This window comes from Podarcis raffonei, chromosome 10 (assembly GCF_027172205.1).
Source record: "Podarcis raffonei isolate rPodRaf1 chromosome 10, rPodRaf1.pri, whole genome shotgun sequence".
Classification (NCBI taxonomy): domain Eukaryota; kingdom Metazoa; phylum Chordata; class Lepidosauria; order Squamata; family Lacertidae; genus Podarcis; species Podarcis raffonei.
The window spans coordinates 31,930,092-31,956,709 of record NC_070611.1 but is presented as its reverse complement, the minus strand read 5'-3'; the positions used below and the strand labels follow the sequence as shown (position 1 = coordinate 31,956,709).

The following is a 26,618-nucleotide window of genomic DNA, read 5'->3' as shown; positions in this document are numbered from 1 at the left end:
TTAGAGCTATAAAGGTCAGAACCTACAGTTTGAATTGAGCTCAGAATTGTGCTACCTAACAGAAGGCTTGTGTCAGTTTGTAGGAAAACCTGTTTATCTGACCCACCACTGGCAATTCTGGACTCTACTTGATTTTCAGCACCTGTTAGGCATTTTTTGTCTGTTAGTTTCAGTAAAGGACGCATTTGCTACTTAGTTCTTAGGACCCACTACCTACAGTTTCTTATGATGCAACTTGTTTTTCTTTTTACTATACTGAGAACCGTTAAGAGGGCTCAGAGAACATAGGCAACAAGAACTTACATGTCAGAAGGCTCACAATGAATTTACTTGAACACAGGTCTTCCATTGTCCATCTACTCCTCTGTAACAGCTTACTACTATTTGCCAAAACAGTGCAAGGCTTAAGATGGGAGGGAAATACCCTTTTTCTTTCTATTAATTTCTAAGTTTCCTGGCTCTATCTTTCTAGCAGTAAATATGAACATTGGCAGCAGAATAATGAAGTAGATTTTTTCCAAATAAATCCACTGTTTTTCCAGTTGTTATGGGCATGGAACCTAGGGTAAAGTAAGTTCACAAAAGGAAAATTTTTGGTCTCCTTCACTCCACAAAAGCATCTCTTGAAAATATTGGATGGGTTGAAGATTGCTAAGGAGAAAACCACATAAAATTGAACCAATATTGAGGGAGGGGTTCAAGTGTTGGCAGGGGCAAGAAGGGAACAAGAAACTCTCATCCCATGAACTTCATTCAATAGCATCTCTTATGAGCCAAGCTATTATTTCTGCCCTTTCTAGGATTGCCTAAGGCTGGCCCAGATCCTTCACCTTTGAGAGCAGTATGTGAAAAAGAAGTATTGCTGAAGAATTTCATTTTATCAAGTAGTTCTTCGGTGCCCACCATTATTAAAAAATATTTTTGGAAAGGTATTTTAATGACCCCCCCTTTTTACCATCACATAATTTAATTTGTCATGTGCTGTCAACCATGAACTTCACTGACAGACATAGTCTCCTCTTTCTTTAAAACTGTGTTTCCCAAACTTGGGTCTCCAGCTGTTTTTGGACTATAACTCTCATCATCCCTAGCTAGGACTAGTGGTCAGGGATGATGGGAACTGTAGTTCAAAAACAGCTGGAGACTCAAGCTTGGGAAACACTGCTTTAGACCATTCCCCACAGCTATAGGCTCGAGTATCACCAGCATCGATACTAGAAGCTCAAAAGTTCCTCTCAAGCAATTTGACTTCTGTAGGTTTTGGTCTGTGGCTTTAAAAAAATCTTTTTGTTTGCAAGTTTAAATACCTTGACATACCTAGGGTAGGTATAGAAAACACCATCTTATTTTTGGGTGTCCCCATTTCTCTTCCAAACTTAATCACCTGAGTTTGCCATGGAAAGGACTGACACCTTAAAATTGCAGTGATACAACAGTACTCATTTGAACAGTACTCACTTGAACTTAATTATTAATAAACGGCACATACTGTTTTACACATAACATGTATTTGTAAACTTGTTCATGCAAAATTAGTGTGCACAACAGGGAACTGTTTACTCCCACACCTTTAAAAAGGACATGTTGGCATTTTTTTAACTGTGCCCAAGACCTCTGCACGATAACAAGTCTTACACAATTTTTAAACTGCCAGCCAAATCAATTCATGTAGCTGAAACAGAAAGACAAAAGTTATACAAAAACACAGTAGATTTTTATATCAAGAAAAAAGGAAAAGAAAAATCATGGTCACAAATTTTTAAACTTTTAATCCTAAACATTACAGGGCAAACAGATGTTGGAATCTATTTCCATACACCATGCGTTTTAACCTTTTATTTCTATTTAATGTGTGTCCAAATCCACTAAAACTTGAGTGGTTTACAACTTTTGAGTTATGGAAATACATATTTCTGGAATAAATGCTAAAAAAAGCAACAATGGGGAAAAGCCAAACTGTCTCCATAAAGGTAAAATGGAACATTGTGAAGATTAGATACTTTTCTGTTTGTTTGTTTTTAACTTGTCAATTCAGTGCATCGTATGGTTCAAATTAATGGTTCCCATTCTGAGTATCTAACTAGTGTCCATTGATTCCAAATTAGTGGACGACGAATCTTTCTGGATGCTTTCAAAAATGGCTGCAAGCTCAGGATTAGAGCTTATCTGTGACTGAAATTCACTCATCAGTGGACTCTTTTCTGCTTCTGGAATGGTTAATAATGCCGCTACTGCTCTCATGGCAGATCGCTTCAGTTCATCTTGCTTTTCAAATTCCTGCTTCACAGAATTTGCTTTTACCTGTTTAGTTAAAAAAGATGCATATTATATAAATTCAACAGTAAAATCTATCTAGAAAGCTATTCAAATGTACGCATACCCACATCAGATAGTATGTCCGCTTGCTGAGTGACAGCAGAACAGAGAATACTAAACAAGAATGCATGAAATGTCTAGTAGCCTTACATAATAGTGGCCAGCTTAAGAGATTCACTAACTACTGAACTATTACCCCTGACAACATTGTCTAGACAAGCCTCAATATTAAAACAAAAGTGCCAGCATATAGCCACAAAAGCAGGCTGCTAGAAATCAGGCTTCTCTTTCTTCTATCTAAAGCACAGTTCTTGCTTTTGCTTCAATCAAGACTATTCCTAGGTATAAACTGAAATAATAACTGAAAGTTTCTTAAGGTAGGTAACACATGGGTGAAGAAACCTCTGAACAGACAGGACCACAAGCCACATATGAAAGCTGCTTACAAAATATAATCAGAGAAAAAACTGGGTGAAATAGAGAAACAGCATGCTGAGAAAGAATAGTGGCTTCAAAAGATTATCTTTCCAAGACGGAGTCTGTGACCAAAATAATATATATATGAGACTATGCTTTACAATTATCCTGTAGGCTAATTCAAACCAATTCAATTCACACAATACCTTGGTTGTACATGTAGCACGTAAGGGTTCAACCAGTCTATCCAGCCTCTGCAAAACTGCACTTGGACACAGGGTAGACAGTCTCACCAGCATTAAAAATGTTAGCATCTGGTTAAGAAGAAATAAAAATTGAATAAATAACAAAGATTTGGCCACTGCTAAGAACAGATTTTAAGTATCAGAAAATCTAACTGTGACTCTACAAGTATAGGGAGAAAAAGCAGTATCAAGGATCCATATTCTCTTGACTATACTTTTTGATGTTTCTCTACCACCAAACCAATAATTTGAATGTTGTCTTTATTAGTCAAACTCATGCTGAACTGGAAACAATTGCTTATCAAAGCTGATAATATACTGTAATTCATATTGTTGGAAGCCTCTGGACTACCAATGGCTATTTCCTGTAGAAGGAATCATCTTTAAGAAAAACAGTTTCCATATAATAGCACAAAATCAAGGAAAAGAAAAGCAGCAGCAGACTTAGTCTTCCTTTCCTTTGCTGTCCACCCTAGGTGCTCCTCCAGAGCAGACTGTGGTGGTGCAGGGAGGCGGGACAGAGGAGAATAGGAAGGGGAAATCATGTTTGCGCAAATAGAGACTTGTTGAGCAAGTGGGATAACCACAACTGTCTATCACACTGACAAGGAATTAGGTGCCCTACCCTGAGGACAGAATAAAGGGTAGGAAAAGCTTTCATTAATTTTTGTACAAAGCCAATACCACCTTTCCATGTTTTGTTTTTTTACTGTTTTATTGCAATTGTTCAGCAACTAGCTTAGAAATATCTGCATCTGTATATGTATATGCATATGTATATGTGTGTACAAATACACATATAAACAAATAACAAGCACTAACCTTAATATCATAGTGATCCTTCAAACCATCTTCCACATGGTTTAGGAATTCAAAGATGTCTAGCCTATCAAGGCAGCTATCTAGCAGAGTGTACATACACTCAAAAGCTGCCTTTCTGATATCAAGACCATCATCAACTGTATGCTTAAATGGACCCATTTCAACCTGCAAATCAGATCAGAAATTGTTAAACGCACTGAATACATTTAGTTATCAGTTGCTAATGAAATACGCTGAGTAAGAATTTACTAAGGAGCATTATGGCCTCAAGGGAAAGTTCTTAAAGCAAGAGGTCATATTTATTGTTCTTCAAGTCAAGTTGATGAAAGTAGTGTGCATTCCGACAACAGCAAGTTTCCATGTCCCAAGCCATGCAACCCACCACCTGCCACTATTTATCTGGTTTTTAAGCGGCAAGCAAACTTCAGTTTTCAAAATTATGTTCTTACATTGAATTTCCCTTCACAATTAAGAGTAGGTTTTGCATTTGCAAGTTACACTCTGTATGCCCACAATTCTGCAGTAAGATGAATCACATTAAAATTAAATTGGAGCTGATTGTATGGGAAAACCTATATGACTTGTGAAGAGATTCTGGGACATGACTCATTTGGCTTGGCTCCCTTTGTAACAATGCACGTAGTGAACACAAAACATTTTGCATTGCTCTTTATTCCAGTAGCTCAATACCTTCCCTGTATTTTCATTTCTGGTACTATGAAAGATGTTTATTGAAATTCGTTACAATATGGCAGTTTTCAAATTATATTTCGTGTATGTTCCTCACTCAAGCTAAACTTATGGTCTCTCTTAACTCCTACCATCATATAAAATATGATGAGTTTCTTCAATAATTCTAGGTAAAAGCACTCATACGCAAAACTTTCCAGAAGAACTATGCTTTAGTTAGCCACCTAATCAGTACAAAAAACAGTTGCCTGAACTTGCACGAGGATCTGAACACAAAAATACTTAAACAGAAAACATTAGCTATTCTGAACACCACTGCTTACTCACCCTGTAACCTGAGTGGATTACATACCTCTCTTATTAGTTCCTTTCTCACTTTTGTTTCATTATAAAGATGTGGAAGCACAGTATCTAAAAGGTCCCTTATTAGTGATGGTTTATTGTGTGCTGCTGAATTAAATGTTACCAGAGCTACTCGTCTCACATTCAGATCTGGATCTTCCAATGTTTTCAAAAAGTCACCTGCAATTGTTTAAAGAAAGTTATCAGCATATGCTCCTGTTCAATATTTGCCACTTTTGAACTTCCCACTAGCTTCCCCCTGCCCAATTGATGTTTGTAAAAGGTGGGGCCATGAATTAGGAGAGGTTGGATTAGTATGTCATCTCATGAAAAAAATGGGCTACAAGTGACAAACAACAATACACTCACTATAAATAAAAAGCGAGTCTCACTTTCCTTATACATTTCCTCTTACGACATGTTGCAAAAGCATAACTGTACTTTGTACTAACTGGTTTGCGTACATTTTTGTGAAATACGGCAGCAATTATCAATCCAATGCATATTTCCCTTTTGAACAACCAATTTACTTTGATAATTCATCAAGTTTGTGAGAAGTTTTTGAGAACTTCATGTGTACAGTGGTACCTCGTGTTACGTACTCAATCCGTTCCGGAAGTCCATTCGTAACAGAAAACCACTCATAACATGAGGCACGCTTTCTCTAATGGCGCCTCCCGCTACTGCCGCACCACGGCTTCCGCTCACATCCCAGGGCGAAGGTCACAACAAGTGGCATCTACTTCCGGGTTAGCAGAGCGTGTAACCCGCAGCATTTGTAACATAACACGAGGTGCCACTGTACAATCTTCCCCCACCCCACCCCCAGTTCCTCTATGAGTGGCATAATTAAGCAAATCTGAAAACGGCCACTTTCAGTTTTCACAGTTCATGGTCTCAGACAGCCCTGTTCCAGTACTTTAAGAAATTAATTATCCAATTTAAGGGGAACGCATGTTTCAAAGAAACCATACAGGAAATGGAAAACAAGAATAAGATAAACCAATGACTTTAAAAGGAGTAAGATTTTTCCAGCTACCATATCTACTTTCCCAGCCACAAAAGGCTGGGTTGGTTTTTTTTTTTTAGACTACGTACAATTCAATGAGTCCACAAAAACCCTCATTCATGGACTGCAGCGATTATACTGCACCTACACAACCCATTCTCAATTTTTATTATAGCATCTTTGAGCGAACATTTGTTGTGCTACACTAATATTGGACACAGCTTTGAATAAATTTATAGACAATACAGAAATTAATGAGCATGTTTAAACAAAGAGTTTGCTTTAAGCTGGGAGAATCCCTGCTTCTATCTAAAAGGGAAGCATTATCCTTTGCTAGGGAAATCTCAAGTACTTGAGTCACCTTCTTTTTCCCCAGACCTGAAAAAGCTACATTTGACACCGGTACCTAGAAAATACTGACCTTTTAAAACACACTCACTTGCACACATGGAAGAAAGTATGTCATCTCAAGGTAAATTGCACTGCTTGAAATGATTGCAATTTCACTTACCTATACAATTCTTTAATAATGGGTCTATGGGCTGTGGATGGTCAGAGATTGTGAACTTCACAGCAGTGACCACTGAACTTCGAGCATATGATGATCCTAATAACAAAAAAATGAACCAGAATGCTTGAACAATGTCCTCATTGTCCCATGCTGTAGTATGCAATTACAAAAACATCATGATTATTAATAACAATGACAACTTTTTAAAACACTGGTATTTTATTAATACATAATTCATCCTGTAGCATTTTCCTTAGTGGGGATTCAAAAAACTACTTACTACGCAAATGAATCACACAAATCCATTTTTCCCCCCAACAGCTGCCCCCCCATGCCAAATTACAAGCAGAATTTGAAAGGTTCCTAATGTTAAATTCAAAAGCAGTTTACCACGTCACAGGGGGCAATCACTCCGGGTAATTAAGAAAAACAATATAAACAGGTCAGATCTCAGAGGGCTGTCTCCAACTAAGTTAAACATTGAGTTGGCCTACTTGAAATCAAAGGACTTCAGTTAGTTGGGTCCATTAGTTTCAGTGGGTAAGACAAACGCTGTATACAATCCACTGAAATCAATGGACTTAAATTGGTCAAGCAGGTATACTTGATGGAACACAAAATTAGGTTCTATGCATGTTAAGCCTAGTCTAGTGTGTATTATAGTAGCAGTTCTGCTAAGAACCACCCCCTTTCCGAACTGAAGCTGTCAGTTTAACACAACAGTTTTACAGATACATTGCAGGAATGTCATGGGGTTCAAGTTGTTAAAAACATTCCAAGTTGAGTGTAGTAAGTTATGTATTTTAAGATAGTATGTTGTGATTAAACATTTAAAACAAATATCTCAATAATAGCAGCATTGCCAACTTCAGTCCATATTTTCTCAGGATATTTTATCCTCAATACATTGTTTCCTTTTTTCTAGTTACTGTTTTTACATCTCTCTTTTTTGTTTTTATGTAATTCATATCTAGCAAGTTGTTCTGGGGACACATTGAACAGTGAAGTATATCCAGCAAATAATACTAACTTTGATTTTTTTCTATAAGCAAATAATGAATTTTGTGCCTTTGGCATGCACATCCCAAAGCAAAGGCCTATTAAACAGTTTCTAGAGAAGCTGATTAATCATGTGTCAAATAAAAAAATAAGCAAGCATAGACTTTTGGCTTGTCATATTTAGACAATGGAAGCACTTCATCACACCAAGCATAGCTAAGCTATGGATTCTGTAGTGATAGCCACCAACTCTGATGTTTTTAACTTTGCTCTTTCTTCGAATCGCTCAGGTCAGTGTACATAATTATCCCCTTGTGAAAGAAGTTGAGAAATGGTGACTGACCCAACGTCATCCAGTAAGCTTGATAGCCAAGTTAAGATTTAAACTCTGGTTTTGTACTCTGCTTACTATTATCAACCATATGGTTCTGCAGTATGATACAGGTAATAACATAAAAAGAACCTTTGCTAGATCAGACCAACATCCTGTTCTCACAGTGGTCATTGAGATGTCTATGAGAAGCGATTAGGACTTCACTTGTCTGCTTCTCATCTCCAAGAAGTGGTACAGTGATATACTGGCTCAGATACATAGGCATCATGACTAATAGCCACTCCTCCATGAATTTGTCCAACCCCCTTTTAAAATGAATTTTATTTAAATCTGCAATCCTATTCCGAACAAAATTGGGTCACAGCAGCCACATAAAAACGGTTTTGGACACATTAGGTTTTCAGATTTTAATGTTTTGCTGTACAGGTCCTTTGGAACCTGACAGAAGGGACAATTTAACTTCTTTCTAAGGGCACTTGTAGTGGCTAAACATCTAACACTTCAATATTGGAAGAGGTCTACTCCCATATCATACAGGGACAGAACTCAGCTGGTGACCTTCCAAAAGCACAAAAAAGAAGGGAAATTATCTGATATCTGGACTCATTATACACATCTATTTGCTTGAATGTCTTGAGCACTGGCCTGGATCACTAACCATTCCCCTGCCACACTTGTATGCACAGAACGTATTGTCTTGGTTTTTATTATTTAGCTTATATTGTCTGACTTTGTTTGTTTGAATAATTCAATTTAAAAAATGGGCCGCAGATCTAATAGAAATGTGTTCCACTAGGATTGTCTAGGCAGCAATGGCCAATTGTTCTATTACAATAAGAACTGTAGCACATGGAATTAGCAAACCTTTTTCGCTAATGGTAGGCTGAAGACTTCCTGCCCTTGTTTTTCTTTTTATCTCCATAAGTAATCACATACCTAATATGTCACCCAGATGAATCAAAGATGACCAGAACAGACAAAAATGGTGGAATAGAATCAACACCTGGGGTTTCCACAAAAATATATGGACATAGGAAATCTAATTTCTATTGGTCAGTATCACTATCACTTTGACTGATCTCAAACTATCCTTGTTGAAATCCTTTTGGCAGGACAATATTAAGTAGATCATTTCTGTGTAATATTCTTTGTACAATGCTTTTAAATGGGTCTCAAAAATCCTTATAATACTTCCCTCTTAAGTGGGTGACATTTTCTAATTATTACCCGCAAAACATAACTTAGTTTTCAGTTTTTAAGAGTTACAATTTCTGTTTAAGACATGCACCGAAGAAATCCTTCTCTTCTATCAAATCCACAATCAATTTACTCCAGTCTGAAACTATTACAACTGAATAGGACCATTCTGGAGAAATTAGTTGTGGGTGGTATCCCAACACAGTACATGAAGATATTAAAAGTTTACAAACCTGAAAGCAAATATCCTTTAAGGCGCGGTAGCAGAGTCTCTGGGTCTATTAAAGTAAGCTTCCCCAAGCATTCAGCAACAACATTTCTGGTACCCTCTTCTGCACACTCACAGTGTTTCAGGAGCAAAGACCAGATGCTCTCCACATATGGTTTGAGGCCTTGCACTGTTGCGGAGCTAATTATCTCCTTCAAGGAATGGAGCAGAAGGTATTGCCTTTTAGGTTGACTAGTAATTTCTTGTAAGACAAATGGGAGGTACTCAGGAAGGTTGCCGACACTGATGCTGCCCAACGCGTAAGAAGCTGCTGATTTCACTTCTTCACTTGGAGAGGAGAATGCTTCTAATATTACAGATTTTAGCTCTATTTGTCCACTTAAGTCAATGTGGTGTCCAACTTCCCCAAGAGAAAGCAAAGCAAGGAGACGGATGGAATCTGTTGACCTTGAGTTCTTAACATCTTGAATAAACTGACCTACTACTGCTGGTCCCTCTTTAGGGCATGCTCGTGTAAGGGCAGCTACACATTTGGCAATGGAATAATAAGACTGCTTGTGAGTAAGTGCTGTACTCTGAGAGTACACTGGGCCCGTTAACATACGCAATAAGTCCATATATCCTAAGTTACTTGTTCCAGTCACAACCAGAGCTTGGAAAAATTCTAGCATGGCACTAAGTGCTCCACCCTGCAATAATGGTGACCTCACCAGCCCAATAAGTTCATTCAGTATGGAGCCACTGATTTTCGAGAGAGAAGAAGGATAAACTTTAGCAAGGGTGGTCAGAAAACTAATGGCCATTTGTGACACATGCATATCACTCTCACTGATGAGAGGTGGAAGCTCATCCAGGACAGCATCAATCATAGCAGCTGTCAAGCTGTCACTGTAGTTTTTGATTAATATATCTAAAGCAGAAAGAGTTCCTAGTTTCAGAGCTCTCTGGTTCTTTCGGAGGAAAGAAGCAAGAATAGGGACACCTTCTCCTAGAACTGGCCTCAGATCTATCTTCAGCGGAGAACCAGCTATCAGAGTCAAAGCCTTCACAGTGGTTAGCCGAGTGATCTCGTTTTTTAGTCTCTCTAAGAAGATCTGAAGTGTACTAGGAAGGTCAGAGCCAAGATTGTCGCCGAGACTGCAAATGATTTGACCCATACAGGAGATTGCCCTCTCTTTTACTTCCTGGTCAATATCAGCAGCTTTGAGTCTCTTGATTGTACATGTAAACAAATCTTTGATGTAAGGGCTTGCATCAAAAGAAGAAGGCTGATCCAGAGGCCGGATGACTTTCACAAGCTGCTGGGTAACCAACAGCGCCTCAGATGTTATTTTATAAAATGGGTCTCCAACGCATGCCACAACAGGAGGCACCAATGCTTGAACATGAGGGTGAAAAACTTGGGGTGTGTGATTGCAGAGGATCACATACAAACACGATAAAGCATCTATCTTCAGATTAGAAGAACTTGATTTGTCGTTCAGTGAAAAAATTATCCCTGTAAGAAGAATAAAGAGTTAATTCACACAATTGTATATCTGAAGCACATTTGCTGATTTAAAGCAGGTTACAAACCAGTAAGTTTCTGAACTTATACTTAAGTAGCGCAGATAGGAAAAGGTGATTTGATGGTTTATCCAATATTTTTCATTAAGAGCAAAATTTTTGTCTAAGTTTGAACCTCCTCTTGGCTCAGTTTTTTACTCAGAACTCATCTTTCCAAACAAAGCCTTTTATACAAATCCCATTAACCCAACAGATTCAATCTAGGTTTCACTTCTAACTGTAACCACACCAGCAATCCTTCAAAATCAGAGCTTCCTTGGGCCTGTTTCTGCTCTTTCATGCACCTAGCAGTCAAGCAATTTTACAATAGCTTAGTAGCAGCCACCCAATCTAAAAATTTTGTGCTACTAAAAGAATATGGTTTGCCAGAGAATGAAGCAGGGAGGACAAAATGATTCCTGGACCTAATCCTATTCATGTTTGGAGGCTTGCCACTAGGTATTTTATGCTTTGGATGCATACTGGTTTTTCTAGTTTAATGACACTTGCATATTGTCTCCAATCACAATAAAGGTCTACAATCTTGCTAAAAACTATCTGACTTGCATTACTCCTTCCCTGATCCTGGTTATATTTTTCACATTATTTCCATTTCTCATACCATTTCGAATCATTATTCTGTATGCATTTTATGTTTTATCTGAAGCCACGGATAAAAAACTGCAAGCAAGTCATACCTTGGTTTTTGAACAGCTTAGTTCTCGAACATTTTGGCTCCCAAATGCTACAAACCCAGAAATGACTGTTTGGAAGCCAAACGTCCGTTGGGGCTTCCAATTGGCTGCAGGAGCTTTAGTTTTTGAACGTTTTGAAAATTGAACGGACTTCCGGAACGGATTCCGTTCGACTTCCAAGGTACGACTGTATTACCAACCATAACAGAAATATCAATTATTAGCATCTCTTCTATCTGAATATCTTTCTCAAGGAACTCCAGTTGCAATGTACAGGAATAAATTCAATAGAGAACAAGCAAATGTACAGATATAGTTGTAGAAAGCTTGGTAAAATACACACACATAGTACACAACATGAGAACCAAAATTCTAATAATATGCCACTTCTATGCAAAATATATAAGCATGCTTCAAAGCACTACCAGATGTCAAGGTTAAAACTTTACAACATGTTAAGATATATTTTTCATACCTGGGACAAGTACAGGAATATGCTGTGTGAGAGCCCCAGGCAAGACATTGACCAACTCTGTTAGCATGTTAAAACAACACTGACGAGTCTTCACACTCTTCTCCTTCATCTGTTTGTGCAAGGCTTTAACAATGTTGGGAACCTGTAATTATTATATACTTGTTACAATGTTCAGCAGTTAGCACTTTTTATATATACAACCCGACAGGTTTTGTGTGATTCTTAAGTAAATATGAGGACCACGGACATTCAGACAGAAGTAAGCTTTGGCATTTTGCAGAAAGCCCAGCAGATTTCAAAAATAGCAAAGGTGCCTAAAAGTAGCACAAACAAGTATCTGCTCACATAATGGGGTTTCTCCTTCCTCCCCCCCCCCCACATTTTTTGGGCACAGAGGGGGCTTGTGGGGGGAGACAGAAATTCTATGTCGCATTATGAAAGCAGGCAGTCACCACTCGGCATCAAAAGTGGTCGACAGCAGCACAATTCCAAAAGCTCTAGATTATAAAGACAGTAAAACTCCTAAACTTTCTAAAACACGTTGCTTTGAGGGAAAGGTGCAAATTAATGTTTCCCCCTTTCTCACATTTATCCAGAGCAAACAATATGGCCTTTTATTTTACAAAATATCAATGTTTTATCCACCAACCTGACTCTGAAGCATTGTTAAAGGAGTCTCTCCTTGTTCCATGGCATCAGGATCACAGAGCCAACTCTGCACAGGACGCGTTTGTTTTAAAAGAGAGAGATATGCATGGAAAACATCTGCTTTTACGTTTTCCTCTCGTTCCTTGAATCTAGCAATTAAAGCAGGAGACACCGTCTTGTAGAACTCTGGTAACATTTCATGTCGCGTACTGACTACAGCGTCCAAGCATTTCGCAGCTGCACGTCTAACTTTCCAGCTCATGTCATCATCATCACTGTATTCATCATCGCTCCCTTTTGGGGTGGGGAGGAAATAAAAGGTTTCTGTGTTATATATAAAATCATAACTAAAGCCCATAGCCTAGAGATCACTTTGTATTTTATTATTTGGGTATTAATACAAATACAAACAAAGCATACAAGCGACACTAGGCAAATCAATGACTATCAATCTGACAATCACTGCTCTCAGGTAAACCTCATTAAAAGGAATGGATTTTTCTTGGAACATTCACTTCACTGAACATTTCACATCATTCCCCCATTAGTTATAAGTGCCAGTTTGCAATTTACAATTTACAAAATTTGGTTACTCCCTGCTGGCCTCCAACCGTAAGAGGCAAATTACTTTCATAAAGACCGGGCTGGAGTGTCCTTTTCTAACAAAGCTCTGCCATTACACTATGAAAACATTTCATTTAGAATACTGCACTAATAACTGTATGTGCTATCTTTAGATACTTGAGTATTTCAATCTTCACACAAGTTCACCTTGATCATCATCATCTCCACCATCAGCATCCATAGCATTCTCATCTTCATCTTCATCATCATAATTGTAGTTGGGATCATATGTAAGGTACTTAAGACAAATGTTTATAATGGTAGTTACATGAGGATAAACTTCTTTAGGACATCTGCATAATAAGCATAACATTAATTAGGAATCTACTGAAAATAAAGCATCACTCAGTATTGCTATATGATTGAACTGGGTCTATCAGCAAAAAAATATTTATTCTTCACTAGCTTGGCCAGAGAGAACCACTTATTATATATTACTTTACCATTGTTCTATACAAAGTGGTTCTCTCTGGCCAAGCTAGTGAAGAATAAATATTTTCAGGATAAAATGGGAGGGCAGGGCTTCTGGGTGGCAATCCCAAGAGAACCAGAGTAATCTGGGGAAAGTGACCCAAATGAATTATTCTGTGCTTATCAATGAATCACATGAATTTCTTATGTGCTGATTTTGGCACAGTCAGCGCTACTTCCCAAGCCAAGTCCCAAGCAAAGCCAGTGCACAATGTGCCATCTCTTCTCAATGCCCTTTCTAGGGCAACTTCCTCTCATTTAGAGGTGTGCATGCCAGGAACATCTAACCCCAAAAGGGCTGGAATCTGGATGTTTAGATGCCCATTCCCACTCCGCTACAAAGCAACAGAAGCAACTGGGGGAAGGGGCAGAAGAGGAAGAGTGGCAGGGCAATGCAGGATTCTGATTCCGAGGTAATCCCCACATACTATTCTAAATTACATGGAAGATCATATTTAGCAAAGTATTCCTGTGCAGATGTTTTCATCACATATTAGACAGAATCAGACTCTGCACATGTTCACTGCAACTGATGCTTTGGGGAAACGCTACTTTGTAGCATTGGCACATCATAAGGCCTAGGTTTAGCTATATCTATGTATCCTGTGAAGTGGTGATTTGAACGGAAACTTTTAAGAATCCACTTCTCAATAGCTGCATTATTTATACTAGGGAGATGTTATTGCATTAAAGTCAAAGATAGCAATGCAAGCAGTAAAAAATTAATTTCTACCAATGACACTCAAAATATTATGCAATTTAACAATTTAAGGGTTCCCACCATGTTTAACCAGAACCTCTTCTCAGTGCCTCTAAAGCTTGCTTTCAACTTACTGTATTTTTCGCCCTATAGGACGCACCGTCCCGTAAGGCGCACCTAGTTTTTGGGGGGAAATAAAGAGAAAAAAATAATTTCCCCCCCAGGCGCGGGGCTGGGGCAGGGGAGGCCCGAGCTTCCCCCGACCCCAGCCCCCAAACAGGCAGCTCTCTGCAAGCCGTGGGAGCCCAGCGCTGGCTCCCGCTGCTTGCGGAGAGGTCCGCAAAGCCTGGAGAGCGAAAGGGGTCGGTGCGCACCGACCCCTCTCGCTCTGCAGGCTTCAGCAAAAGCCTGCATTCGCCCCATAGGACGCACACACATTTCCCCTTCATTTTTGGAGGGGAAAAAGTGCGTCCTATAGGGCGAAAAATACGGTGTTTCATACTGTTAAGTTAACCAGGAAAAAACAAGTGCACCTATTACCACCTTACCTCCTAACAAAAGATTCAAATGCTTGAATGCAATATTCTCGAAGCTCATCATCATCTACATTACAGAATTTTACTACCAAAGGGATAATTTTTTCCAGGTATTCACCTGACAACAGAAAACAGAAACAGTCATTCATGGGGAACATTTAACATTTCATGTGAAAAATAGGAAGATTTCAATAATATGCAAATTTATTTACCTATTCTATGACCTGCTTGCCTACTGATGGCAGCAATACACTGTATATAGGTCCTTGTTGTTGACATGGAATCATTTTTAGAAAGCTCTGTCAACAGATGCTCAATGAGGTCAACAAACACTATGTTTCCACAACTCATAACAAGATGACCAAGAGCAATGATGGTTCTTTTTCTCACAGCAAGCCTTGGACTAGTCAGCTGAGGAAGCAGGCATGTCAGAATAGAAGGATGGAAGTTAACGAGCAATCCTCCTTGCCTTAAAAGAGACAAAAATTAAGTTAGAATAAAACAAATTTTATTGTCCGGGCATTTCCATTTTTAAAATTTTATTTAATGGAATTTGTAAGCCACTTAATCATAAAAACCTCTAAGTGGTTTACATAAAATATAGACTGAAATTATCAATAAAGGTCAAGAGTTACAAACTAACATATATACCACGTCAGCAGTTAAGAAAATATGCGTTACAAAATCAAATTACATATTAAAATACATATCAACAGCTGGATAGGCTTGCCTTAACAAAAATGTTTTTAGCAAGCACCATAAACAGTACAGGAAAGGGACCTGCCTAAAGTCAATGATGAAGGGAGTATAGGTTCTGCCAAACTAAAAAGCATATTTCCTACAAGTGCAGCATGAACATTATGGGGCACTTGTAAAAGTGCCAATTCTGTAGACATCTATAAGGTAAGGCAATCCTTCTAGTATACTGGTCCCAAGCTGTAACGACTTTCTATACTAGTAGTAACACCTTCAATTTGGTCTCGAACAAATTGGCAGCAAGCATAGATTTCTGAGTAACAGTGCAATATGTTGACATGATCTTACTCCAGGTTTCCCCCTAAATTTACACTTCAAAGCTTTTCCCTAAGTATCTCTTAGCTGTCTTTTCTCTATCCAAAATATCAAAAAGCTCTCTCAATTATTGAAAATGGAAGCAATAATTAATGCAAATTCAGCTTCAGCATTACATTTATTATGCATTTAACAACTCTGCACTCATTCAGCTTCATTAACATTCTCTTCAATAAAAAGTCTCCAAACATTTGACCTGCATATGAACATTACACAACTTTTTAAAGGAATTATTGTTTACAAGCATTTTTAACATGTTTACCTGCTTAGCATATCAGCCATGATGTCTAAGGCCTCTAACTGAACAGACACATCCTCTTGCTTGGCGATAGCACTGGTAAGACGCCCAGTGATCTTTTTACAAACATTAGCTGCTAATGCAGAACCTAGAATTGGGAAATACCATAATAACATTTTGTCAGCATATATATGCAATTTCACAAGACATGTAACAAACTTGGTATGAACTTGAGCCATTTCCAAAACAAGTGTGGGTTATCTCGTGATACGATTTATTAGAACCAATTATTGTGGGTAGCAGTGTTAGTCTGTGTTGCAGCAAAAACAACTAACAGTCTTGTGGCATCGTAAGGACTAACAAATTTAGTATGACAAACTTTCATGGAGTAGAGTCCACTTCATTCTGATTACTGCCTAGTAATCTGAACTCTGGTAATGCAGGAAAACACACACACATGCATACACCATAATCCAGTAAGAGCAATCCACGAGTAAAGCCCTCCCTGCATTCCTGATCATGGCTCAAATTTCACTGAGGATTATTTAGAAGCAGTATATTAGAAGAAACTAGCTAGTAAAGCAGAACAGGTGCATATATAAAGACTTCTATTACTGTTTTACAAGTGAGAATTTCAATAAAGTGTTGAACTCTTGGTTACTTCTGTTGAGGATATTCCATTCCATTTCCATCCCCTCCCAGTTTTGTTTAATTTTTCTTTGAGCATTCTGTGCCCACTGAACATGTACAGTTATCACTGGTCTGTAACAATCATAACCATAATAATAAATTACTTGTACCCTGCCCATCTGACAGGGTTGCCCCAGCCACTCTAGGGGGCTTCCAACAGAATATAACAGAACACAGCAAAACATTACAAACTTTCCAATACAGGGCCGCCTTCAGGTGTCTACGGAAAGTCGTGTAATTGTTTATCTCTTTGACATCTGATGGGAGGGTGTTCAACAGTGAGGGTGCCACTACTGAAAAGGCCCTCTTAATTTTTCTCTCAATATTTGTTATACTTCTGTAAAACCTGCCCCCCCACCAAAAGTGTGTTTGTGCTACATAAACAATAGCATTTGCACCTCAAGATTATATAAAGGGAACACTGTTATTGTAAAAGTCAAAGGTACTTTCTCAAGCTTTTAATTTGTAATTTGAACTTCATTGTATGTGTTTCTTTCACAGACACTAATTACACAGAAACTCAGTAGTAGCACTCCTTTCCTAATACAGGAAATTCATTGACCAACTAGCAAAATCAGGATCCCAAACTGAAGGCCATTAAAAATAAAATCAGGTTGAATTGTGGATTTTTGCAGTTTGGATTCAATATGTTCTATTTATTTCCATTATTTTCACTTTTCTAAAAGTACTGTCACAAGTAGTCTGAGATTAAAACCAGACTGAACGACTCTTTTCCTCGAGGTGAGGATTCATATTTAATTTAAGAGGTGAAATTTAAAACACTAGTTTCAGCGTTAGCTACAACAGGAGGTGAATTACCCCCAGAAAAAAATGTTTGTACCTTAAAACTTAGAAATATTTTTGTATAATTCTTGGTATGATCAATAGCTAGCATTAACAAGAGCCGATCAGCAGCAGAAGAGAATCAGGATGAATCAAAGGGGCCAAGAAAAACCTTCAGTTGGACAGAATGGAATGAGGTACAAAGTTGCTGACCCAGAGGCCCACTGAATTACTGTAGACTGCCATCCTTGTGAAACTTCAAATGTTACATAGCAAAAGCATCAATTACACCACACAACCTTACTGGGGGAAATTAACGACGACTGTAGCACAGTCTGCACACTTTCAGGCATAAATCCTGGGCCATGCTGCACAACATAATGGTGTTACAGAATACCATACACAGAACCTTAACCAAAGACCATAATATGTCCACAAGCTTTAGTTCTTGAACTCCTCTTGTCTCTTCTCCAAACACAAATACCCCAGCTAAAAATCAGAACACAATAAGAACATCTAAGGACAAAGATGGCATCAGAAAAATCTTTTATCTCCAAGTTAAGTAAATCTTAGTGTTAGCTAGAATTTAACTGAATCCAATTTCATTAATCAATATCAAACTAGAAGAGAAATGACTAAATATAGAGAAGTAGTAGAAATTACCACTGGAAGCAGGAGGAAGTTCTCCAATGACTGTTTTAAGGCCAATGCTTGAAATATCACGTAGCTGCTCTTTATCAGAAAGCATGTTAGTACAGAGGGTATCTACAATTGTCTCCACTTGGTATTCTTTCACTTTACTCACCAGGGGCCCAAGGCTGTAACGAAACCAAAACAGCATTTAATACACTTTAAAAACTGATTCATCACATCTAAAATGTTAGAAATTCACTTACCTGTACACTCGTACCTTGGTTGCCGAATGCCTTGGAACTTGTACGTTTCGGCTCCTGAACAATCGAAAACTGGAAGTGAGTGTTCCGGTTTTCGAATGATTTTCGGAAGCTGAACATCTGGCGCAGTTTCCAATTGGCTGCAGGATGCTCCTGCAGCCAATTGGAAGCCACGTCTCGATTTTCGAACAGTTCCAGGAGTCGACTGCACAGACAGGTCAATCTATGGTAACCTGCATTCGGGCGAATATAGTTTTATAAAACATCCTGAGACATTCTCAAAGTTGGCAACTAATGCCACATTTACAGGATGTATATGGAACAATTTATTGGAACTTAGCTCCGTTAGTCAAAAAAGTGTTTTGAATACATAATAAACATGCAACACCAGATGGTGCTGGAGAGTAAAAAAAAATTCTTTGTGATTTTCCATAGCATTTTTGTGGTTGTTGTTACAACGATTTAATTTCTGAGTTATTAATAGTGGTTTTCCCTATGTGCAGATCCACCCCAGGCCCCCAAAACCCATGGGCAATTTTGATAGGTCAATCATCCAACAGCAAATATCAGGCAAGATGCCTTCCCCTTTGCACATGTGGTTTGATTTCAGGTGCTGCTGATAAAAGTGCCAGCAAACCCCACTTTCAGAATGGAGCCACATTTTTACCTGTCCCATACCTGATATCATATATTATGTCTGATGCAGGGCAAGTGGGTGTGGCTTGACCAAAATGGCCTCAGAGATCAACTGGAGAAGCCTGCTGGGGCTAATTAAGTCTACAGGCCAGGGGTTCCCCACCGCAGTATTAACATCACAAATACAGAGTGATAATCTACTCTGTTAACTAACATGATATTTTGTGACATGTCCAAACAAGTTACTAACAATTTCAGTAGGTTATTTCAAGCTGCATCCTCACATCAGGAAAATGTAAGTTAATAATTAATTTTAAATTCATGTCCGTTATCCATAATGACACAACTATCCAACTTTTAAATATATCTAAACCAAACACCATCTCCTTTGTTATACAATTATATGTAGACTAGCTAAGTAGTAATTACAGGGACCATTACAATATTAAGATGTATGATCAAGTGATCATTCACTCCACCTTTGGCCTTCAAACAGACGGGAAGGCATGAAATACAGATCTCTTCAGATATTTCTAAAAATATGAAATGTGTAGAAAGAGTGACTACTATCTTTTTTTCTTTGAGAGTCAACTAATGAAATTGACCAGCAGGAGTTTCAGAAGGAACAGCAATATTTCGCTGACTAATAGTCACAATACCAAAAATGTAATCCAATAGGAAACAAGAATATGATCTATCTCCATTATACTCTGCTGGTGATCTTCCCAGGGGCATCAAACATGCATTTTATGGAGACAAAATGCTGGACTAGACAAACAAAGCAATTCTTATACGCTCAATATAGAATCAAGTCAATGCATAAGAATTTAAAAACTCTAATCACAGACACATACATACCATTTGACTGCTAAATTTTGTACTTCACCATTTTTATCTTCCAGCAACTTCAGAATCATTTTCACAACCTTCCTTTCACTATCATCATCTAACTTGATAGAATCTTTCTGTAGTTCAGTCATCAAGTCATTTGTTGCCATAAACCTATACAAAAGAAAAGGCAATTCATACTATAGCTTTACAGCACAATTTAAGTTAATGTTTTCCACAATTCATATTCAAATGGGCTTACATTAAAAACCATATCAAGTGTATACATTTGACTTGCAACGTGCACAGGGGTTACGTTCTGGAGATGGCACATAAAGCCAAAATTGCAGTGTTAAAACAACCCCAGAACTGACCCATGCAAGCATCCTTACCTTCCCAAAGCCAGCACCAAAGCAGGTCTCCCCCCCCCCTCCCCTGCCAATGCAACGAAGAGCTTTTAGCTCTCTGCCTTACATACTTGGCTCTGAAAAAGGTTTGTGTAGCAAAAACTTCTCAGAGCCTCAAAAGCAAGGCAGAGAGTTTAAAAGCTCTTTCCACACTGGGTTTTCGTGTCACAGAAAGAACTTTTAAGCTCTCCACCTTGCCTTCATGTAATTTGTGCGGTGTCAGCTGGCTGGTCGCCAAAGACGTAAAGCTGTGATTGCGGAAATTAAATATGCACAAATGACAACTCGACTGTATTCCCATCCCCCAAAGTTCACTAATGTAAAAAGATGGGCAGATGACTTTTGCAGATTCCCCCTTCTCACTGCAGCCACTTGTGTCCCCAACAAACCCGGATCCAAAAGGTTGAGAGGCCTTCCAGAATGGCATGAAAGGTGGTGCAGGGGGACTTGAAGCAGGAAGGGGGAAATCAGTAAAAATCACCTCTCCTACTCTTATGTTATAGTGGATGCTTCCACTGAATCAAAATCCATTCCATAAACAGAATGGTAGCATTAGATGTCATTCATAACTAATAAGCAACATGCTACTTTTGAATAGTAGAATATTAGGGTGCAAATATTTTAATAGCAGTTTTCATAGTATCTGTATCAGCAGCTTTTAATAAATTTCTAATATTTTATTACATTGAAGAAGTTATCATATGCAATATCTTTATGCTATAACATAGATAGGTTCTAGAGCACAGTTCAAAGGCACATGTTGTAATAACTTTGCTAACACTAAGCAAGTTTGGAAGGGTGACACCGCAGAACTCTATGCCCACCCTGAGACCTGTAAGTATTAGGCAGTATACATATTTTAATGAAATAATAAAAATAAAATAATAAGCCTAATGAAATGCAGATTATAAATGTAATAAATAACAGCTGCACAGAATATTGGAAACAACTTTATACTATGTCATGAACAAAAGATGGTTGTTGTTTACTGTGGTTTTTATTAATGGAGACTTGGTCAACAAATATTGCACAGGGGTCTTCTGTTTCCCTCAACACTCACTAGCCTGGCCACCCCTGTACAGCAGGAGTAGCCAACATGGTTCCTCCAGATGTTCTAAACTACAACTCCCACCAGCCCAGACAGCATGGTGAATTGTCCGGGATGGTGGGAGTTCGAAACCATAAAGTCTGGAAAGCACTGTGTCAGCTACCACTGCTGGTGCGTGCTTTTTGCTCTTTTGTCTTAAGAGAGATTATTTTGTTCTTAAATGATGACAGCTACTGAGGCACTTTACTGTTTTTTATACATCTTAGCATAGCACCTGTGTGAAGTTTTGCAGGTAGGTAACGAAAACACCAGCAGCTGGTGCTTCTGCTTGTGGGGTTTTGTTTTATGCATATGGCTTTAACACAATGCTTCTCAAAGGCCAGGAGAGGATGGCAAGTGTAGTGGGAAGATTCAAGGACAATCAAAGAAACATTTAAACATTTCAGTGTAGTATTATATAGTTTTTTAAATTGAAGAATATGAATAGATGTTGTTGCCATATTTTCAAAATGAGAGAAAGAGCACCAAGTGATCCTGCAAGCTCATACCTCTCATCGCATTGGTATACATACTTAAGGTCAGTGCTTTTTTTCTAAAAAAAAGTTTGACTCATGAAAATCACCATGTTAAAGTTCAAATCTGGAAAAATAAATACAGTAAATGGACAAAAGTACAGATTGACAAAATGTTTGGGGGTATGTGTACCCCTGCGTCCCCCCGAAAAAAAGCACTGCTTAAGGTACGTATGTAAGAGGCTCATTTATAATTACAGTGGTACCTCGGGTCATGAACTTAATTCGTTCCGGAGAACCGTTCTTAACCTGAAACTGTTCTTAACTAGAGGCGTGCTTTTGCTAATGGGGCCTTCTGCTGCCGTTCTCATCCTGGGGCAAAGTTCTCAACCTGAGATACTACTTCCAGGGTAGTGGAGCTTGTAACCCGAAGTGTTTGTAACCTGAAGCATTTGTAACCTGAGGTACCACTGTTCATGTTCTTATGTAGCTGCATTGTTTTATACTTTATGGATGCCCATGATCATATTATAAAGTAGTTATGTTCTATGTTATAAATGAAGCAAAGCTAGGTGTTGCTTCTTTTTGTTTCCCAATGTATTTCTTGTCAATAAAAATTTTTGTGTGGCACAAGCAAATTTTTATTCTGAAAGTGTAGCCCAAAGAAGAGTTTGTGAACCACTGCTTTAACATATTCACTGCAGTTTAATACAGTGACCAGCCATAAAAAAATTAAGCCCAATTATGGGGAAACCTGCCAGGGATGAGTTGGAGTCCAACATCATCTAGAGTGCTACAGGTTTCCAACCCCGGTATTTGTTAAAATGTATGCTACAAATCCAGAAAATAAATAAACAGCACCAACAGTGGAAGGAAGGCAGATGCAGTCTGCCACTCAGTTATTTAAGCAAGAAATAAATGGCAAGGCTGAATATATCTTGAAAAACCTATCACCCGCTGGTTCTACATCCATAATACTAAGCAAGGGCAGGAATCCAATTTTGGCCACAAATATGCATTACTGAGTGCAAAACCACAAAACACATTAACTGCAAGTACAAAAGGGCCATTCACATTTTAAGAATTAGATTAATTCTTCAGTATACCCATTTATACGCACATATGCACCCCAACTGTGACAACAGTAAGAGATGTATTCTAAATAGATAAAAATACGTGTAATGTGGAAAAAAGGCTCAATAAACAGAGCCACCAATCTAAATATTCACCACTTGCTTTTCCTGGACACATTTCAAGGTCTGATATTTACAAAATATTGTTGAAACTTTAAAGTTGATTATAATAGGGGATTTGCAATCTCTCATACTTTTAATCATTTTAAATTTATTAAAAATGTTGAAGTGTAATTCGACAGTGAAAACTAAGAGATGTTCAATAACAATTTGTATTGTCATCTTGCATGTCTCTTCAATGCACACAGTAAATTACTTGAAACTTCTTTCAAAGATATAGAATGTTTTTGTTGTATTAAAAATGTAGTTCTGCAGCATTTATGGAAAACTGTAACAAACCTAGCTCATGCCTTCAAAGCTTCATTTTTAAAAAGAAATCATGGAAAAAGATGGCTCCATCATGCTGCTACACCTAGTACCACATGCCCCAGAGATGTACTGGAAACTCTGGATTCAATTACCAGCCCAAACTAGACAAGTGACTAGCATCATAATGTTTAGGAACTGAGTGAAGACTTTTTAAGAAGGCTTTCCCTGAGGTGTGACCCAGTGAGGACTGGGCAATATCAGGTTTTCAACATTGGCAATATATTATCAGCTGAACATCACAATATATCACAATGTCTGAAATGAGGATGGAATTATGTAGAGGCAAAAACCCAATCATTTATGGAATTTTGATTGTACATCTGTAGAAATGCTTTATAGTTTTTAGAGTTTGTAAGAATGGTTATATTGCTTTAGAGTTCGCATAACGGCTTTATTGTCTTTTAAGATGACTACTTTTAATATTTTACTTCATTTTTATATTCTTGTGCACTGCTTCAATTGTTTCCGGCAGTAATGGTAATGGGTACAGAAAGTCCTCAATGTTCTCTTTCCTGGCCAATAGTACAGTTTGAGCAAATGCCAAAGGTATGATCTTGAATGATTGCTACCTGTACCTCTTGACTCAAGTAAATAAAAGAAGCTGTTGGGACAAATGGTATTACATTTTCTCTCCCTCACATGTACAGGAAAATGCAAAAGGTCCCACAGCAGCTTAGTGCATAGGTAAAACACATGCCATGTGAGATCATGTGTTTCTATGTTCCTACTTCTGTGAAAATAACTGCCTTCTCTTGTTGGACATTACATTACTTTTACACTAATGTAACATACTAACCATAGTCAAAGTTTGATTAACCATTAATCAAAGTTCAAAATTTGCTTCAAACTCCAGCTGTTAAATGAACATGATTATTTAGCATTACCATTTGTGCAAAAATAAAGCTGCTGCATTGTAGCAAGCACTGGAAAGGAAAGGGTGGGGAGAGATGAAGGTGTGTTTGAGCCCATGGGTACATTTCTGGTCCTCCATTCAAAGTTAGGAGCTCCGAAATAAATATGTGAAGGGGGAGACTTAGAAAAGTAGTGGTGGTGGGATTAGAATAGGTGTCCCCAACTTTCCCAATTTCTTCCAGACCTTCACATGCAACTAGGCCAGAACTGCAAACCAATTACACACAGGATTTTCTGACTGACATAAGGGCTGAAAAGGAAGCAGATGAAAGGAATACAAGAAGTTTAAAATACAGAGGAATATATCAACAGGTGAGCTGCACATTAATGAAGGAGCTCACAATGGCAAGTCAAATTATGGTGGAGTGACATCTTCAGAGAGTGCCTCTAACTAGCTCATATATGGTTCATTTTCAAGAGTGAATCAGCACCCATTCTGAGTAACACAAAACAAACAAAATCAAACTAGTATGAAGATGTGACAAGTAACTTGGTTCATTAAACTGATGCAGGTGCAATACTTCTAATACCTTAACCAAACCATACAGAATCAGGGTTGGGCCACAGGATTTTGCACTGCCTTACAGCCCTTCACAGGTGAATTCATGTTTCTATGTTACCACACTTACAACCACATGAAACATGACAAATTCTTATACAGGAACAATATCTATGTAGTAAAGAATATGCAAAATGCATGTATGTGAATACCTTTTCTGCTACGCACATACATACATGTAAGACTACCACATGTAATAAAATAGTATATCAAAGTACATTCTCTAAAGGAATTTTATTATACTAAGATCATCTTTGACAAGAAATGTGAAACCACAAGAAGTTAGAGCCAATACTAAACTCTTATCAAAAGTACTGCATGTACTGAAAAGTACTATTTCAAAGGATCAACTATATTGCCTGATTAAGAATATTTGTGTTCAATTTAATTCCACCTATGGCATTATGGATAAAAATTAAAACCATTTTGTTGGCCACATTCTTATTACTGTTATTTACTAATTAGGAATGAAAGGAAGCATGTTCTACCACACCAAAGAGAGAAAAACCAGTGTGTCTGCAACATTTTATCCATCTTCTGTACTAGAAACTGGATGTATAAAAACCAAATCACTATATAAAAAATAACTAAAACAGAGCCAGTGAGTAAGCACAGAATCCAATGGGCCAATGCTGATGTTAAAAGTAATCCCTATGTACATCGCAATATTCACAGCTTCATACTCTCTGCACGCTTACTAGAAGTCCCAATGGTCAACAGCTTTTGTTCCAACTAAACCTGCTTTAAGGCTGCAAATACAGACTGCAGGGGAAAGAAGTCCACCTTACACGGCAACACGGACGAGCATAATGGGAAGTACAAAATGCCGAGTAGCCTCCGGGGCGCGTAAGAAACAACAAACTTGCGGGCAACTTTCCGAGGAAAAGCGATGCGAGTGCGGCCGCGCCAGGGCCTCCTGGCTCCCCTTCGCAGCCCTGCGGAGCACAAAAGCCACGAGCGGGGCTCGGCCTCCTCCTCCTCCTGCCCAACGGGCGCCAACCCAGGCCCGAGGCACGTTGGGTGCGGCAGGAGAACCGACGCGGCCGCGGTCTGGCGGGGCAAGCCGGAAAAGGCCGAGGCGGCGGCGGAGTGGGGGGGGGAGAGATCGGTGAGTCGGGGGTATGAGGGCGAGGAGGCTCCTCTTTCGCCTGGGCCGAACCTGGAGCGGGCTACCTGAGAGGCCTTACCTGAAGTCCTTGTCGCTCGACGTCATTTTCTCCAGCAAGTTGGAGATGTGGTACGAGGCACTCGCCATGTTGATGGTCCCGGTGGGGGCCGCGTCTCGCCGGCTCCACGTCGCCCAGTGCTGTGTGTGGCGGCGGCGAAGGGTGGGACGGGGCGGGCCCTTGTCTGGCGAGAGAGCGCGGCGGAGGAGGCGGCGGCGGCGACGGTTCCGCGCGACGCTCTTCCCCGAGGCGGGGGTGGAACGAGGCGAGGCGGGCGGGGGGCGGGGAGGATTAGCGCGCGCGCCGCACGGAGGTCAGAACCATCGCCAGCGCCTGGCCCTCGCGCGCGGGAACAGTAGAAGGGAGGGCCGGGAGGAAGAGGGGGTGAGGAGGGAGGAGGAGGAGGAGGAAGAACGAGAGCGACCTCTCTCTTCTCTCAGGCGAATGGAGGAGGAGGAGGGCCCGACACCCGGCCGTCTGTTTGCCTCGCGCTCGAGGCCTAAGGTCA

At 39.1% G+C, this 26,618-nt stretch overlaps 1 protein-coding gene across 1 annotated transcript; it reads right to left on the bottom strand.

Annotated features, from left to right (window-relative positions):
• Nucleotides 1-1,743: 1,743 nt before the first annotated feature.
• Nucleotides 1,744-26,618, bottom strand: CAND1 (cullin associated and neddylation dissociated 1). The gene is made up of 15 exons (XM_053404611.1): nt 26,132-26,618; nt 19,975-20,118; nt 18,251-18,405; nt 16,139-16,262; nt 15,018-15,274; nt 14,818-14,923; nt 13,246-13,391; nt 12,476-12,768; nt 11,827-11,968; nt 9,116-10,609; nt 6,353-6,448; nt 4,843-5,012; nt 3,801-3,965; nt 2,940-3,047; nt 1,744-2,301 (listed from the first exon to the last, which is right to left on the bottom strand). The coding sequence occupies exons 1-15, from the start codon at nt 26,197-26,199 to the stop codon at nt 2,077-2,079; spliced, it is 3,693 nt and encodes a 1,230-aa protein (XP_053260586.1). The 5' UTR covers nt 26,200-26,618; the 3' UTR covers nt 1,744-2,076.

Excerpts from the sequence above, each read along its gene's own strand:
- CAND1 (XM_053404611.1), bottom strand. The coding sequence starts at position 26,199 with ATGGCGAGTGCCTCGTACCACATCTCCAACTTGCTGGAGAAAATGACG. Across the intron at positions 11,969-12,475 it reads TAACAATGCTTCAGAGTCAG|GTTCCCAACATTGTTAAAGC; the intron begins GTTGGTGGATAA and ends TAATAATTACAG. Across the intron at positions 3,048-3,800 it reads AGGATCACTATGATATTAAG|ATGCTAACATTTTTAATGCT; the intron begins GTTAGTGCTTGT and ends CTTCTTAACCAG.